This window comes from Thalassophryne amazonica, chromosome 17, assembly GCF_902500255.1.
Source record: "Thalassophryne amazonica chromosome 17, fThaAma1.1, whole genome shotgun sequence".
NCBI classification, from domain to species: domain Eukaryota; kingdom Metazoa; phylum Chordata; class Actinopteri; order Batrachoidiformes; family Batrachoididae; genus Thalassophryne; species Thalassophryne amazonica.
The window spans coordinates 16,721,183-16,734,379 of record NC_047119.1 but is presented as its reverse complement, the minus strand read 5'-3'; the positions used below and the strand labels follow the sequence as shown (position 1 = coordinate 16,734,379).

At 40.7% G+C, this 13,197-nt stretch overlaps 1 protein-coding gene across 2 annotated transcripts; it reads left to right on the top strand.

Moving 5' to 3' along the window:
* Window positions 1–799: 799 nt before the first annotated feature.
* Window positions 800–12,614, top strand: LOC117528878 (polyadenylate-binding protein 3). Of its 2 annotated transcripts, none has more exons than XM_034191479.1 (6): window positions 800–1,090; window positions 2,194–2,308; window positions 8,943–9,055; window positions 11,128–11,227; window positions 12,069–12,204; window positions 12,302–12,614. In XM_034191479.1, exons 1-6 carry the CDS (start codon window positions 1,003–1,005, stop codon window positions 12,344–12,346), a joined length of 597 nt encoding a protein of 198 aa, XP_034047370.1. In that variant the 5' UTR covers window positions 800–1,002; the 3' UTR covers window positions 12,347–12,614. The 2 variants fall into 2 exon arrangements, with proteins under 2 accessions (XP_034047370.1, XP_034047369.1); XM_034191478.1 differs by having other exon boundaries at window positions 12,089–12,204; window positions 12,302–12,612.
* Window positions 12,615–13,197: the final 583 nt, after the last annotated feature.

Sequence of the window (13,197 nt, the reverse complement as noted above, 5' to 3'; positions counted from 1 at the left end):
ATTAAAATAAATTTAACAAAACCACGTAGGCTTCTATTCTTTATTCAGAGTGTTCATGCATACATTGTCTTATCTGTGTTTAAAATACATAACTCCCTCAAATACAATCAGGTGTCAGCTGACTGCTCTAATAGCGTGCGGTGCTGAAAGCAGACGCTCACCGGGACATGCTCGCTGCACTCATAGCCCTCTGCAACAACTGATTAGCAAGGTGAGCTCGTTCTACCCTTCCATGATCATAAAGAATAAGGCTAATAATCATAATTCATATGCACACTTACAAATGCAAGTTTATCATTATGTTTACTCTTATTCTTGGTATTTTTAAAAAAATATATAGAAATTTTTATTTTCCTCACCCCAAATGGCCAAATATCCCAACCCATTCCAAATTGGGGGGGGGGGGGTTTTGCATCCCCTGCCCCCCGGCTCCTACGCCTGTGCTAAAAATTGGTCATACTTTCTTGAACAACACTCTGTTCCTCCTCTAAGCATCAGGATGGACTATGTTTGGAATGTCCACAGCCAGAGACAGGATGGCATGTTCTCATGTATTGTAATAAATATTCCAGAGAAAAACACGAGCTTCTCTCAGAATTTAGAAGAACAGACCTGAAAGAAGTTTCTGTTGAAAATATTTTAGACATCGGGTCTAGTGGGAGGGGGAAGTATACTTGAAAGACACTGGACTCATCAAGAGGATTTAGTACTGCTATAACGGACTGATGCAGAAGGTGGCAGCAATGCAACAATAAGGGTACCGGCTGCCGTTAAACGCCATAGAAGAAGAAGCAGAAGACGAAGAAGAAGAGAACGAAAAAGAAGAAGATCAAGATCAAGATCATCTCACAGCTAAATATAAAAACATTTTTTAATTGTCGATTAAGATTATAACCTGAGTGCATGATCTTGACATTGTAGAGTAAGCGTGTAAGATGGAACATTTTCTTCCAAGCTTGTGGAAGATGCTAACATTAAAAGTTAGTTGTTAAATTGGCAAACATGGATGAAGATGATCTGGAGACTCTTGGTGAGAAGCTGTATGATCAGATTTACCTCAGACACAAAGAGACTGCAGGAAAACTCACAGGTGAGCTGAGCTCTACAGGCCTGGAACATTATACACAGGTTGACAGCGAAGGTCTCTGTTGCTTCTCTGCCACACACACACACACACATACATATATATATATATATATATATATATATGTATGTATGTGTAATGCTTGTCAAAACAGTGAAGTCACGCCTGGATGCCACAGTCATGTAAAACAGTCGTGGCAACCTTCAGTTTGTGATCTGGGCCACTGTGCAGATCGAACAAGACCACTAACAAAGGTCGGCAAACTCTCCCACAATCCTCTGGGCAATTCCATGATGATTTATGTTGCATTCAGAGAGGAAGCAGGCCTTTTGAAGTGACCAGGACATAAAACATACAGCCCCTGAGTGTACTTAGTAGGGGAAGGAAACTTTGTTGATGCTTAGTACAATTTGGTGGTACTCAATACTGTGGGTGTGACTGATGTTACAAAAACAAAACAAAAAAACAGCCATTAAGAAAATCCATAACATTTATTGCAACTTTGTCTTCAAACTATACAGGGTTAACAACTGTTTTTATTTTAGGTCTATAAGGTTGCAAGCAATTGTCGTTCTGCTGTTCCTTGCTATGTTACACATCAAAGGCATAAACTGAATGACTGCATAATTGTGTGACTGATGTTATGTGACTGACGTTACAGTATGTCACTCTATATTTAAACTTTCCCATAACTGAACTTTTTTGCTGATAAAACAATGTCATTTGACTGGTAATTGCCATAGTCTATAATTTGACAGCTTAATAATAGGTGCATTTACCTTTGACACTCAGTATTCCAGCTACAGAAGGGTTTCAACTCTCTTACAAGATTCCAGATTCTCTATCGGAATGATAGTCACAAATTGTCTGTCACCATTTGGTGAACAGAATGCTTTCCTTAGTGGTGCCAGTTGTACACCATTCAAATACTGGGTCATATTCAAGATTTTAGTTACACCTTTTAAAATTAAATGTCTCCTTCTGTCATCCTCATTAAACCATATTGGGAGTCACTTTTCACAATCACAGCATTGCCACCATCAACAAAATCTCTAACATAGTAATGTTGAACCTATAAAAATTAAAGGAGTCCTCTCTGTTGGTTGCAGGTATGTTACTGGAGTTGCCATGTCACGTATTGAGCAAGATGTTACAGGATGAGGTGATGCTAGAAGGAGCATTAGAGAAGGCGCTCAGAGCTCTGCAGCTGGCACAGGAGTCCAGGTACAGGAAATGACAGCGGTGTGCCACATCTGATCAGTCACCTGGTACTATCATCCTAATCGGGGGCATGGGATTCATGACTTTACACTGAAATCACTTACTGACGCTTCATGAACATGCCCCATATTGAATCCATTTAGTTATGTCAGGGCAACCTGCGTAATGTCATTGTGCCCTTGTATTTTGCAATTTCAATATATGCACTCGAAACTGGCATAATTCATGTTTGGATAATGATCCACCAGCGTATTGGCTAAAGGACAGTGTGTTTTTAATGTATTATCAATAGAAAATCTGGGTCTGGTGTACCGAAATACAGTAGCGTTCAATATGTGTCATACTACTCAAGTTACTGTGAGGTTCTGAAATGGAGATCAAACTAGTATCTGGGGCCACATCACCAAACTACCCTATCTTAGACTATATTTAGGCTCCCATAAGTCATTAAGAGCATTACCAGAGCAGGTAACTGAGATGGGTAACCAAAACACAGACCTGGGTTTGACCAGCAATCTTCCATTCCAGCTTATTAATTAATCAAAAACCTAGACAGAGCTTTAATTCATTTGAAAGCTTGTCTCTTAGTCTTGTCCATCCAAATTGGAAGTCCCAAAAACCAGTTTTATTTGTTATTATCTATCGTCCACCTGGTCGTTACTGTGAGTTTCTCTGTGAATTTTCAGACCTTTTGTCTGACTTAGTGCTTAGCTCAGATAAGATAATTATAGTGGGCGATTTTAACATCCACACAGATGCTGAGAATGACAGCCTCAACACTGCATTTAATCTATTATTAGACTCTATCGGCTTTGCTCAAAAAGTAAATGAGTCCACCCACCACTTTAATCATATTTTAGATCTTGTTCTGACTTATGGTATGGAAATAGAAGACTTAACAGTATTCCCTGAAAACTCCCTTCTGTCTGATCATTTTTTAATAACATTTACATTTACCCTGATGGACTACCCTGCAGTGGGGAATAAGTTTCATTACACTAGAAGTCTTTCAGAAAGCGCTGTAACTAGGTTTAAGGATATGATTCCTTCTTTATGTTCTCTAATGTCATATACCAACACAGAGCAGAGTAGCTACCTAAACTCTGTAAGGGAGCTAGAGTATCTCGTCAATAGTTTTACATCCTCATTGAAGACAACTTTGGATGCTGTAGCTCCTCTGAAAAAGAGAGCTTTAAATCAGAAGTGTCTGACTCCGTGGTATAACTCACAAACTCGTAGCTTAAAGCAGATAACCCGTAAGTTGGAGAGGAAATGGTGTCTCACTAATTTAGAAGATCTTCACTTAGCCTGGAAAAAGAGTTTGTTGCTCTATAAGAAAGCCCTCCATGAAGCTAGGACATCTTTCTACTCATCACTAATTGAAGAAAATAAGAACAACCCCAGGTTTCTTTTCAGCACTGTAGCCAGGCTGACAAAGAGTCAGAGCTCTATTGAGCTGAGTATTCCATTAACTTTAACTAGTGATGACTTCATGACTTTCTTTGCTAACAAAATTTTGACTATTAGAGAAAAAATTACTCATAACCATCCCAAAGATGTATCGTTATCTTTGGCTGCTTTCAGTGATGCCGGTATTTGGTTAGACTCTTTCTCTCCGATTGTTGTGTCTGAGTTATTTTCATTAGTTACTTCATCCAAACCATCAACATGCTTATTAGACCCCATTCCTGCCAGGCTGCTCAAGGAAGTCCTACCATTATTTAATGCTTCAATCTTAAATATGATCAATCTATCTTTGTTAGTTGGTTATGTACCACAGGCCTTTAAGGTGGCAGTAATTAAACCATTACTTAAAAAGCCATCACTTGACCCAGCTATCTTAGCTAATTATAGGCCAATCTCCAACCTTCCTTTTCTCTCAAAGATTCTTGAGAGGGTAGTTGTAAAACAGCTAACTGATCACCTGCAGAGGAATGGTCTATTTGAAGAGTTTCAGTCAGGTTTTAGAATTCATCATAGTACAGAAACAGCATTAGTGAAGGTTACAAATGATCTTCTTATGGCTTCGGACAGTGGACTTATCTCTGTGCTTGTTCTGTTGGACCTCAGTGCTGCTTTTGATACTGTTGACCATAAAATTTTATTACAGAGATTAGAGCATGTCATAGGTATTAAAGGCACTGCGCTGCGGTGGTTTGAATCATATTTGTCTAATAGATTACAGTTTGTTCATGTAAATGGGGAATCTTCTTCACAGACTAAAGTTAATTATGGAGTTCCACAAGGTTCTGTGCTAGGACCAATTTTATTCACTTTATACATGCTTCCCTTGGGCAGTATTATTAGACGGTATTGCTTAAATTTTCATTGTTACGCAGATGATACCCAGCTTTATCTATCCATGAAGCCAGAGGATACACACCAATTAGCTAAACTGCAGGATTGTCTTACAGACATAAAGACATGGATGACCTCTAATTTCCTGCTTTTAAACTCAGATAAAACTGAAGTTATTGTACTTGGCCCCACAAATCTTAGAAGCATGGTGTCTAACCAGATCGTTACTCTGGATGGCATTTCCCTGATCTCTAGTAATACTGTGAGAAATCTTGGAGTTATTTTTGATCAGGATATGTCATTCAAAGCGCATATTAAACAAATATGTAGGACTGCCTTTTTGCATTTACGCAATATCTCTAAAATCAGAAAGGTCTTGTCTCAGAGTGATGCTGAAAAACTAATTCATGCATTTATTTCCTCTAGGCTGGACTATTGTAATTCATTAATATCAGGTTGTCCTAAAAGTTCCCTAAAAAGCCTTCAGTTGGTTCAGAATGCTGCAGCTAGAGTACTGACGGGGACTAGCAGGAGAGAGCATATCTCACCCGTGTTGGCCTCTCTTCATTGGCTTCCTGTTAATTCTAGAATAGAATTTAAAATTCTTCTTCTTACTTATAAGGTTTTGAATAATCAGGTCCCATCTTATCTTAGGGACCTCGTAGTACCATATTACCCCATTAGAGCGCTTCGCTCTCAGACTGCGGGCTTACTTGTAGTTCCTAGGGTTTGTAAGAGTAGAATGGGAGGCAGAGCCTTCAGCTTTCAGGCTCCTCTCCTGTGGAACCAGCTCCCAATTCAGATCAGGGAGACAGATACCCTCTCTACTTTTAAGATTAGGCTTAAAACTTTCCTTTTCGCTAAGGCTTATAGTTAGGGCTGGATCGGGTGACCCTGGACCATCCCTTGGTTATGTTGCTTTAGACGTAGACTGTGGGGGGGTTCCCATGATGCACTGTTTCTTTCTTTTTTTGCACCGTATGCATCACTCTGCATTTAATCATTAGTGATCGATCTATGCCCCCCTTCTCGGCATGTCTTTTTCCTGGTTCTTTCCCTCAGCCCCAACCAGTCTCAGCAGAAGACTGCCCCTCCCTGAGCCTGGTTCTGCTGGAGGTTTCTTCCTGTTAAAAGGGAGTTTTTCCTTCCCACTGTGGCCAAGTGCTTGCTCATAGGGGGTCGTTTTGACCGTTGGGGTTTTTCATGGTTATTGTATGGCCTTGCCTTGCAATATGGAGCGCCTTGGGGCAACTGTTTGTTGTGATTTGGCGCTATATAAGAAAAAAGTTGATTGATTGATTGATTGATTCCCAGTCATGCTGTCTACCTGGGTCCTTGAACAAGACACTTCATCTGCATTACTTCCTGTCCAACAAGCTGTAAATGGGTACAAGCCTCGGCTGTGGAAGGAACCTGTGTCGGACTGCCTCCTCCTAAACAATATCCAATTTATATTTGAGTTAAAGTTGGTATTTAGACTTTAACAATACATTCTCAAAGTCAAAAACCATTTTCTTATATCTTTCTTTAACATTCTTGTGTTATCTTAAATATCCAATGACAATAAAAACAGAAGTCTGTAAGTAAGTAATGCTTATTTATATAGCACCTTTCACAGACAAGGGAAGTCACAAAGCGCTTCACAAAAGGCACACACAGATAAAATTTCTGTGAAAAGTACAATTTACATCACAATAAAATAACACTAAGACACACACAGTGGTCATAAAACAGCCATCTCACTACTGGGAGATCATTCCAGAGCCTCAGCACAATGGCCTGGAAAGAGCAATCTCCTCGAGTCTTAAAGTGGGTACGAGGGACCCTCAGAAGGTTCTGATCCACTGACTTCAGGCTCTGAGTATGTAAGTCCTATATAATCCCTGAATCCCACTGGTGCCGGCACATACAGTAGTGTTCAGAATAATAGTAGTGCTATGTGACTAAAAAGATTAATCCAGGTTTTGAGTATATTTCTTATTGTTACATGGGAAACAAGGTACCAGTAGATTCTCACAAATCCAACAAGACCAAGCATTCATGATATGCACACTCTTAAGGCTATGAAATTGGGCTATTAGTAAAAAAAAAACCTAGAAAAGGGGGTGTTCACTATAATAGTAGCATCTGCTGTTGACGCTACAAACTCAAAACTACTTATGTTCAAACTGCTTTTTTAGCAATCCTGTGAATCACTAAACTAGTATTTAGTTGTATAACCACAGTTTTTCATGATTTCTTCACATTTGCGAGGCATTAATTTTGTTGGTTTGGAACCAAAATTTTGCTTGTTTGCTAGTGTGCTTGGGGTCATTGTCTTGTTGAAACACCCATTTCAAGGGCATGTCCTCTTCAGCATAAGGCAACATGACCTCTTCAAGTATTTTGACATATCCAAACTGATCCATGATACCTGGTATACGATATATAGGCCCAACACCATAGTAGGAGAAACATGCCCATATCATGATGCTTGCACCACCATGCTTCACTGTCTTCACTGTGAACTGTGGCTTGAATTCAGAGTTTGGGGGTCATCTCACAAACTGTCTGCGGCCCTTGGACCCAAAAAGAACAATTTTACTCTCATCAGTCCACAAAATATTCCTCCATTTCTCTTTAGGCCAGTTGATGTGTTCTTTGGCAAATTGTAACCTCTTCTGCACGTCTTTTATTTAACAGAGGGACTTTGTGGGGGGTTCTTGCAAATAAATTAGCTTCACACAGACGTCTTTTAACTGTCACAGCACTTACAGGTAACTCCAGACTGTGTTTGATCATCCTGGAGCTGATAAATGGGTGAGCCTTTGCCATTCTGGTTATTCTTCTATCCATTTTGATGGTTGTTTTCCGTTTTCTTCCACGCGTCTCTTTTTTTTTTTTTTAAAGCATTGGAGATCATTGTAGATGAACAGCCTATAATTTTTTGCACCTGCATATAAGTTTTCCCCTCTCCAATCAACTTTTTAATCAAACTACACTGTTCTTCTGAACAATGTCTTGAATGTCCCATTTTCCTCAGGCTTTCAAAGAGAAAAGCATGTTCAACAGGTGCTGGCTTCATCCTTAAATAGGGGACATCTGATTCACACCTGTTCGTTCCACAAAATTGACGAACTCACTGACCGAATGCCACACTATTATTGTGAACACCCCCTTTTCTACTTTTTTTTTACTAATAGCCCAATTTTATAGCCTTAAGAGTGTGCATATCATGAATGCTTGGTCTTGTTGGATTTGTGAGAATCTACTGGATCTACTGGTACCTTGTTTCCCATGTAACAATAAGAAATATACTCAAAACCTGGATTCATCTTTTTAGTCACATAGCACTACTATTATTCTGAACACTACTGTATTTTTGTTTTTGTTCATTTGTTGTGAAACGTTTTCAGGATGCAGTAATTCATGTTCTCTCTGTTCACTGTTATATTTCTGTATGCAGCAACCACAGTTGCTCAGAATATCAAGACTAGATCCATCATCAGGACCTTTCTTTCTTCTTTTCTTTTTTTTTTTTTTTTTAAATTCCTTCACTGTTGGTACTTTTATTGTAGGGATATGTAGCACAATACAGTCTGACCTGACTGTATTATATCAACTATAAGAAGCTGGGGCATGTGAGATAGATAGATAGCACAGCTGCAGGAGCCAGGTCAGCCTGTTTACGGTTTGACATTTAGCAAGCTTCAGCAAAACCACTCACTCTGTACCTAAGATCGGAAAGATTCAGTTGATTGCAAACATATCTGCACATGACTAATAGCACATGTTGTAACCATGGACTCATGTAGCCCCCACCCTTATCTTTGTTTTTTACACACAATAAAAGGGCCTCACAGAGAATGACACAGTTGGAGAACTGCACTTACAAGCTGTCATCTCTGCTGTGTCTCCCCTTTGCAAAGCTCACAAGAGATTTCTCAACTCTCTGTCTGAGTTCTTGTCTCAAGTGTCATTTCTTGTATGTCTAGGCGAGGTCAAACCTGACAACATAGCACTACTATTATTCTGAACACTACTGTATGTCTGGATTCCGTAGCATGAAGAGGATGAGAGTCTACGACTCACACTGGATGGGACACTGTTCCAGACACAGGTTACTTCCCCAGCCAAGTCTGGAACCCATTTACAGCTGGGTGGACAGGGACAATGCAGATGAACTGTCTTGTCCAAGGTGACTGACAGTAGCACGACTGAGAACGAGCAGTTATTTGATACGTCTGGATAATGGCAGGCCAGCTCCTTGACCACTGAGCTACCTGCTCTACTACGCACTGATAGTCTGAAGAAAAAGAGAAAAAAAAAGGAATTCTTATGTTGGTGCATTTCCTTTCAGCAAGGTGGTGAGTAAAGATAAGGATGACGTGTCTGTATCCTCAGACTCACTGGGGGAGCAGCTGTTTGAGCTTGTGGAGGTCTACAACACCGGACACTCCCAAAAAATCACAGGTAAGTAAGTTGTCTTTACACCTGTAAGCTGCGATTCCGTAACTGTCCCAAAGCAGATGATGTCAGTTCAGGATAATTGACGAACGTAAGACCACAGAGGTGGACTCGACATCAGGAGACCTACCACACAAAAACACCCCATTATTATATTGGCTTAAATATTGACCAATATAGACAACAGGTGGGGGGAGAAACACCAATATCGCCAAAACTTTGACCTTCATTCTCCTGCAAAGATATTGGTATTGCCACACACTTGTGTCCGACCTCATGACTCCATAGCATCTCTTTACCTCATACTCCGAGCTCTCAGAGATGCCCGAATCTCTCAGAAAGTTTAACACATTCAACGCAAACAACAGACACACTGTGGACAACAAACTTCAAGTGAGGTTGACGCGCTTGTCTGCAAGCACATATACATATGTGTGTATGTGCTAGGGGTAGTGCCGGGGGTGGATTAATGCACTGGGTTTCCTTGGCTGAAGAAAGGGTCCCAAAGTCACACAGGGCCCCATATTATTGTCCACTAAAATGTTGTGCAGAATACACATAAGGCTAACACACCCAAAATAATAAATACTATCACTAGCAGTGAAAAGGTTTCTGTGAAGGCTCTCAGTTGTCCAGGTGGTTTCCATAGTAGAGAAGCTTGAATCTTCGACTGGACTGGGTTGCTTGACACGAGGACGTTTTGCTTCAAATCGCAGAAGCTTCCTCATCTAAAATTCTTGATCTGGTAGTCTGACTTCTGTCTTGACCCTTGTAGAGAAGAACAAACAGAAGCCACAAAAGCTGGAGTTTTAAACCTAAACCTAGCCCTAACCTAACCCTGTTTTCATGGTAATGAGTCATTCACGTCATCAAGAGATGCGTCAGGAGAGGCCTCAGTCCCATCGTTAGGAGGGACAGCTACCCTGTCATTAGGAGGGTGCTAACTAGAGCACAATAGGTGCTAATTAAAGCAATTGTTTAGTCACTAGCCAATAGCAGTCTGCCACTCGGTAGGAGGGGTCTGGTTAGGTTTAAAACTCCAGCTTTTGTGGCTTCTGTTTGTTCTTCTCTACAAGGGTCAGACAGAAGTCAGGCTACCAGCTGAGGAAGCTTCTGCGATTTGAAGCGAAATGTCCTCGCGTCAAGCAACCCAGTCTAGTCAAAGATTCAAGCTTCTCTACTATAGCAGTGAAAAACATACTAATGTTAGATATATCTGTGTATTTATCTTCTATTTTGTTTATCTTGTTATTAAGTAATTGGTATACTTAAATGGTTATATTTTGTATGAGTTTTGTTATCTGTTTAAACATGTATGTGAACTGGTTGTAACTGGTCATGTTTCCACCATACAGCAAAGCGTCTCAGGTTTCAGTATGTACTGTGCAACGCGGGCTTGGGGCAAAGGGAGTGGACTCCTGGGCGCCAATAAGATGGGCTTTTCAAGAGTAGAGTCCACCCTTTTGTCACGCCTACATTGCATTTTATAAAAAACTACTTCTTTTCTTCGTTCGGGATTCTGACTGAGTGGACCTCTTGCAGCTGGAATCCAAGCCTGGAATCTCACCTTAACTTTGAATATTTTTACCCAGTTCTTTTATGCAAGATTCTGCCCCTTACCAAAAACCAAACCATTGTATTCCTCATTTTGAGTTTTTTAAAGGTCACGTTAAAAACCAGGCCTGGGACCCTCACAGACAGTGTCCATCTTGTGAAGGGCCCCTAAAATGAGTCATACAACACTTTTTATACCTTGTGGGTGTTAACAATGGGTGTGGTTTAGTCTCACATTTCTAATGTTACTGGCTGTCACCAACAGGGGAAGATCTTGGACACATGATGAAGTAAAACTTAACTTATATTTCTCAGCTAACATAAAATAAAGAATTAACACAGATATTATCTAATGGGAAATAGTCTGTTTTGGACCTCGATTAGAACTGAAGAGAAAAAAAAAAACATGAGAAGTTTACACTAGCTTGGAAGATGAGTCTTTCTTGTAATAAAATAATCTTAACATTGTTCCTAACGCTAGAGAGCAGTTCATTCTGCACTAATAAATATTTGTTCTTCCACAGGAATGCTTCTGGAGCAGGACAAAGAGGCCATCTTAAACCTTCTTTCAGATCCCAAACTCCTGGAAGAGCAGATGAACCAAGCCCTGAAGATGCTACAAGGGTATGCGACATCTTTTGGCATTTGTCCCTTCTCAGTAGTTCCTTGCAGACTTTAATGCTGCATTTACATATAGGCAAGATGCGTTACAAATGTCATATTTGCATTATTCGTGGCACATTCCTGACATTCTTAACGTAATTTAACGCATCTGAATAGGTTTCTTAATAGTGCGTGTTGGTGCATGATATTCGTGGAGCATGTTTTTGGCTGTCAAAAAATCTTCCACGGATGTCACACACCACCCTCATTTCACCTCATGTCATGGAGGTCGCAACTGAGCGTGTTGATCTGTTTTGATTAGTGGTGATCCTTAATAGAACGTGACAGCATTCTTTTCTGATGTGCGCTCAATTAAACCCTGCTGCACCGCATCCAGTTTCACTGCTGCAGTATGCTGAAGAAGGACAGTGACGCCAAGTTGGCTAAAAGTCTTGTTCCAGTGCTCCTCAGCGCGCTCCTGCAGGTGTTCCACCTGCTCCTGTGCCTGATGTTTGGGAAAACGAGCGAGATGAGAGCCGTGTCGAGCCACACATCTGGCTCTCTCCATCTCCTCTTCTCTGCACCACACAATGGCACAGAGCCAACTAAGCATGCAATCACAAAGTTCTTCTGCTGTGGCTTTTGAGGAGCAAACTGGAGCAATCTGAATTGTTCAGCAACTGATGGTTGGATGAATATGGGGGTGTGTGGAGACAATTCTCATTCACAACATGACAGAACTTAACGATGCGCTGTTACACGCGATAGCGACCGAGAATTTATACTTTGTGGCATTTGTGACATGCCGCCGTTATGTGTAAACGCAGCATAATTCCCCTTGATCCACTTCTGTTTTATAAAGCATCGGCTGCTTCCCTGCAGGCAGAACTTGGAGACACATGATAGCGACTCAGACACAGATGAGACAGAGAGGCTGGGAGAAAAGATCTTCTCACTGGTGGAGAAGCTGGATCCACTGCATGCTCATGATATTACAGGTGACTTGAACCTGAAAATGTGTTTTCCCTGATGACGTCTCTATTTTAGTTTTATACTCAACAGTAGTGACATTTGTGCTCCGTTCTGTCTGTGTAGGTATGTTACTGGAAATGGACAGAGCTGGTCTCCAGCAGATGCTGACTGACAACACGATGTTAAAAGTTGCTGTTCAAAAAGCACAAGCAACGCTGGAAACATAGGAAATCTCTCAAAGACGTTAAGATTGCGATTAGCTTCATTTTCACGCAAAGAAATGAAGACAAAATGGCTGAAATCATAGCTCACAGGTGTTACGACATACAACCCAATTCCAATGAAGTTGGAACGTTGTGTAAAATGTAAATAAAAACAGAATACAATAATTTGCAAATCCTCTTCAACCTATATTCAATTGAATACACCACAAAGACAAGATATTTAATGTTCAAACTGATAAACTTTATTGTTTTTGTGCAAATATTTGCTCATTTTGAAATGGATGCCTGCAACACGTTTCAAAAAAGCTGGGACAGTGGTATGTTTACCACTGTGTTACATCACCTTTCCTTCTAACAACACTCGGTAAGCGTTTGGGAACTGAGGACACTAATTGTTGAAGCTTTGTAGGTGGAATTCTTTCACATTCTTGCTTGATGTACGACTTCAGTTGTTCAACAGTCCGGGGTCTCCGTTGTCGTATTTTGCGCTTCATAATGCACCACACATTTTCAATGGGTGACAGGTCTGGACTACAGACAGGCCAGTCTAGTACCCACACTCTTTTGCTTCGAAGCCACGCTGTTGTAACACGTGCAGAATGTGGCTTGGCACTGTCTTGCTGAAATAAGCAGGGACGTCCCTGAAAAAGATGTTGCTTGGATGGCAGCATGTGTTGCTCCAAAACCTGGATGTACCTTTCAACATTGATGGTGCCATCACAGATGTGCAAGTTGCTCATGCCATGGGCATTAACACACCCCCATACCAGCACAGATGCTGGTTTTTGAACTTTG

What these genes read in the sequence shown, in the direction of transcription:
- LOC117528878 (XM_034191478.1), top strand. Translation starts at nt 1,003, where the DNA reads ATGGATGAAGATGATCTGGAGACTCTTGGTGAGAAGCTGTATGATCAG. An exon ending in GACTGCAGGAAAACTCACAG is followed by an intron (nt 1,091 to 2,193) that starts GTGAGCTGAGCT and finishes TGTTGGTTGCAG; the next exon opens with GTATGTTACTGGAGTTGCCA. An exon ending in CAGCTGGCACAGGAGTCCAG is followed by an intron (nt 2,309 to 8,942) that starts GTACAGGAAATG and finishes ATTTCCTTTCAG; the next exon opens with CAAGGTGGTGAGTAAAGATA.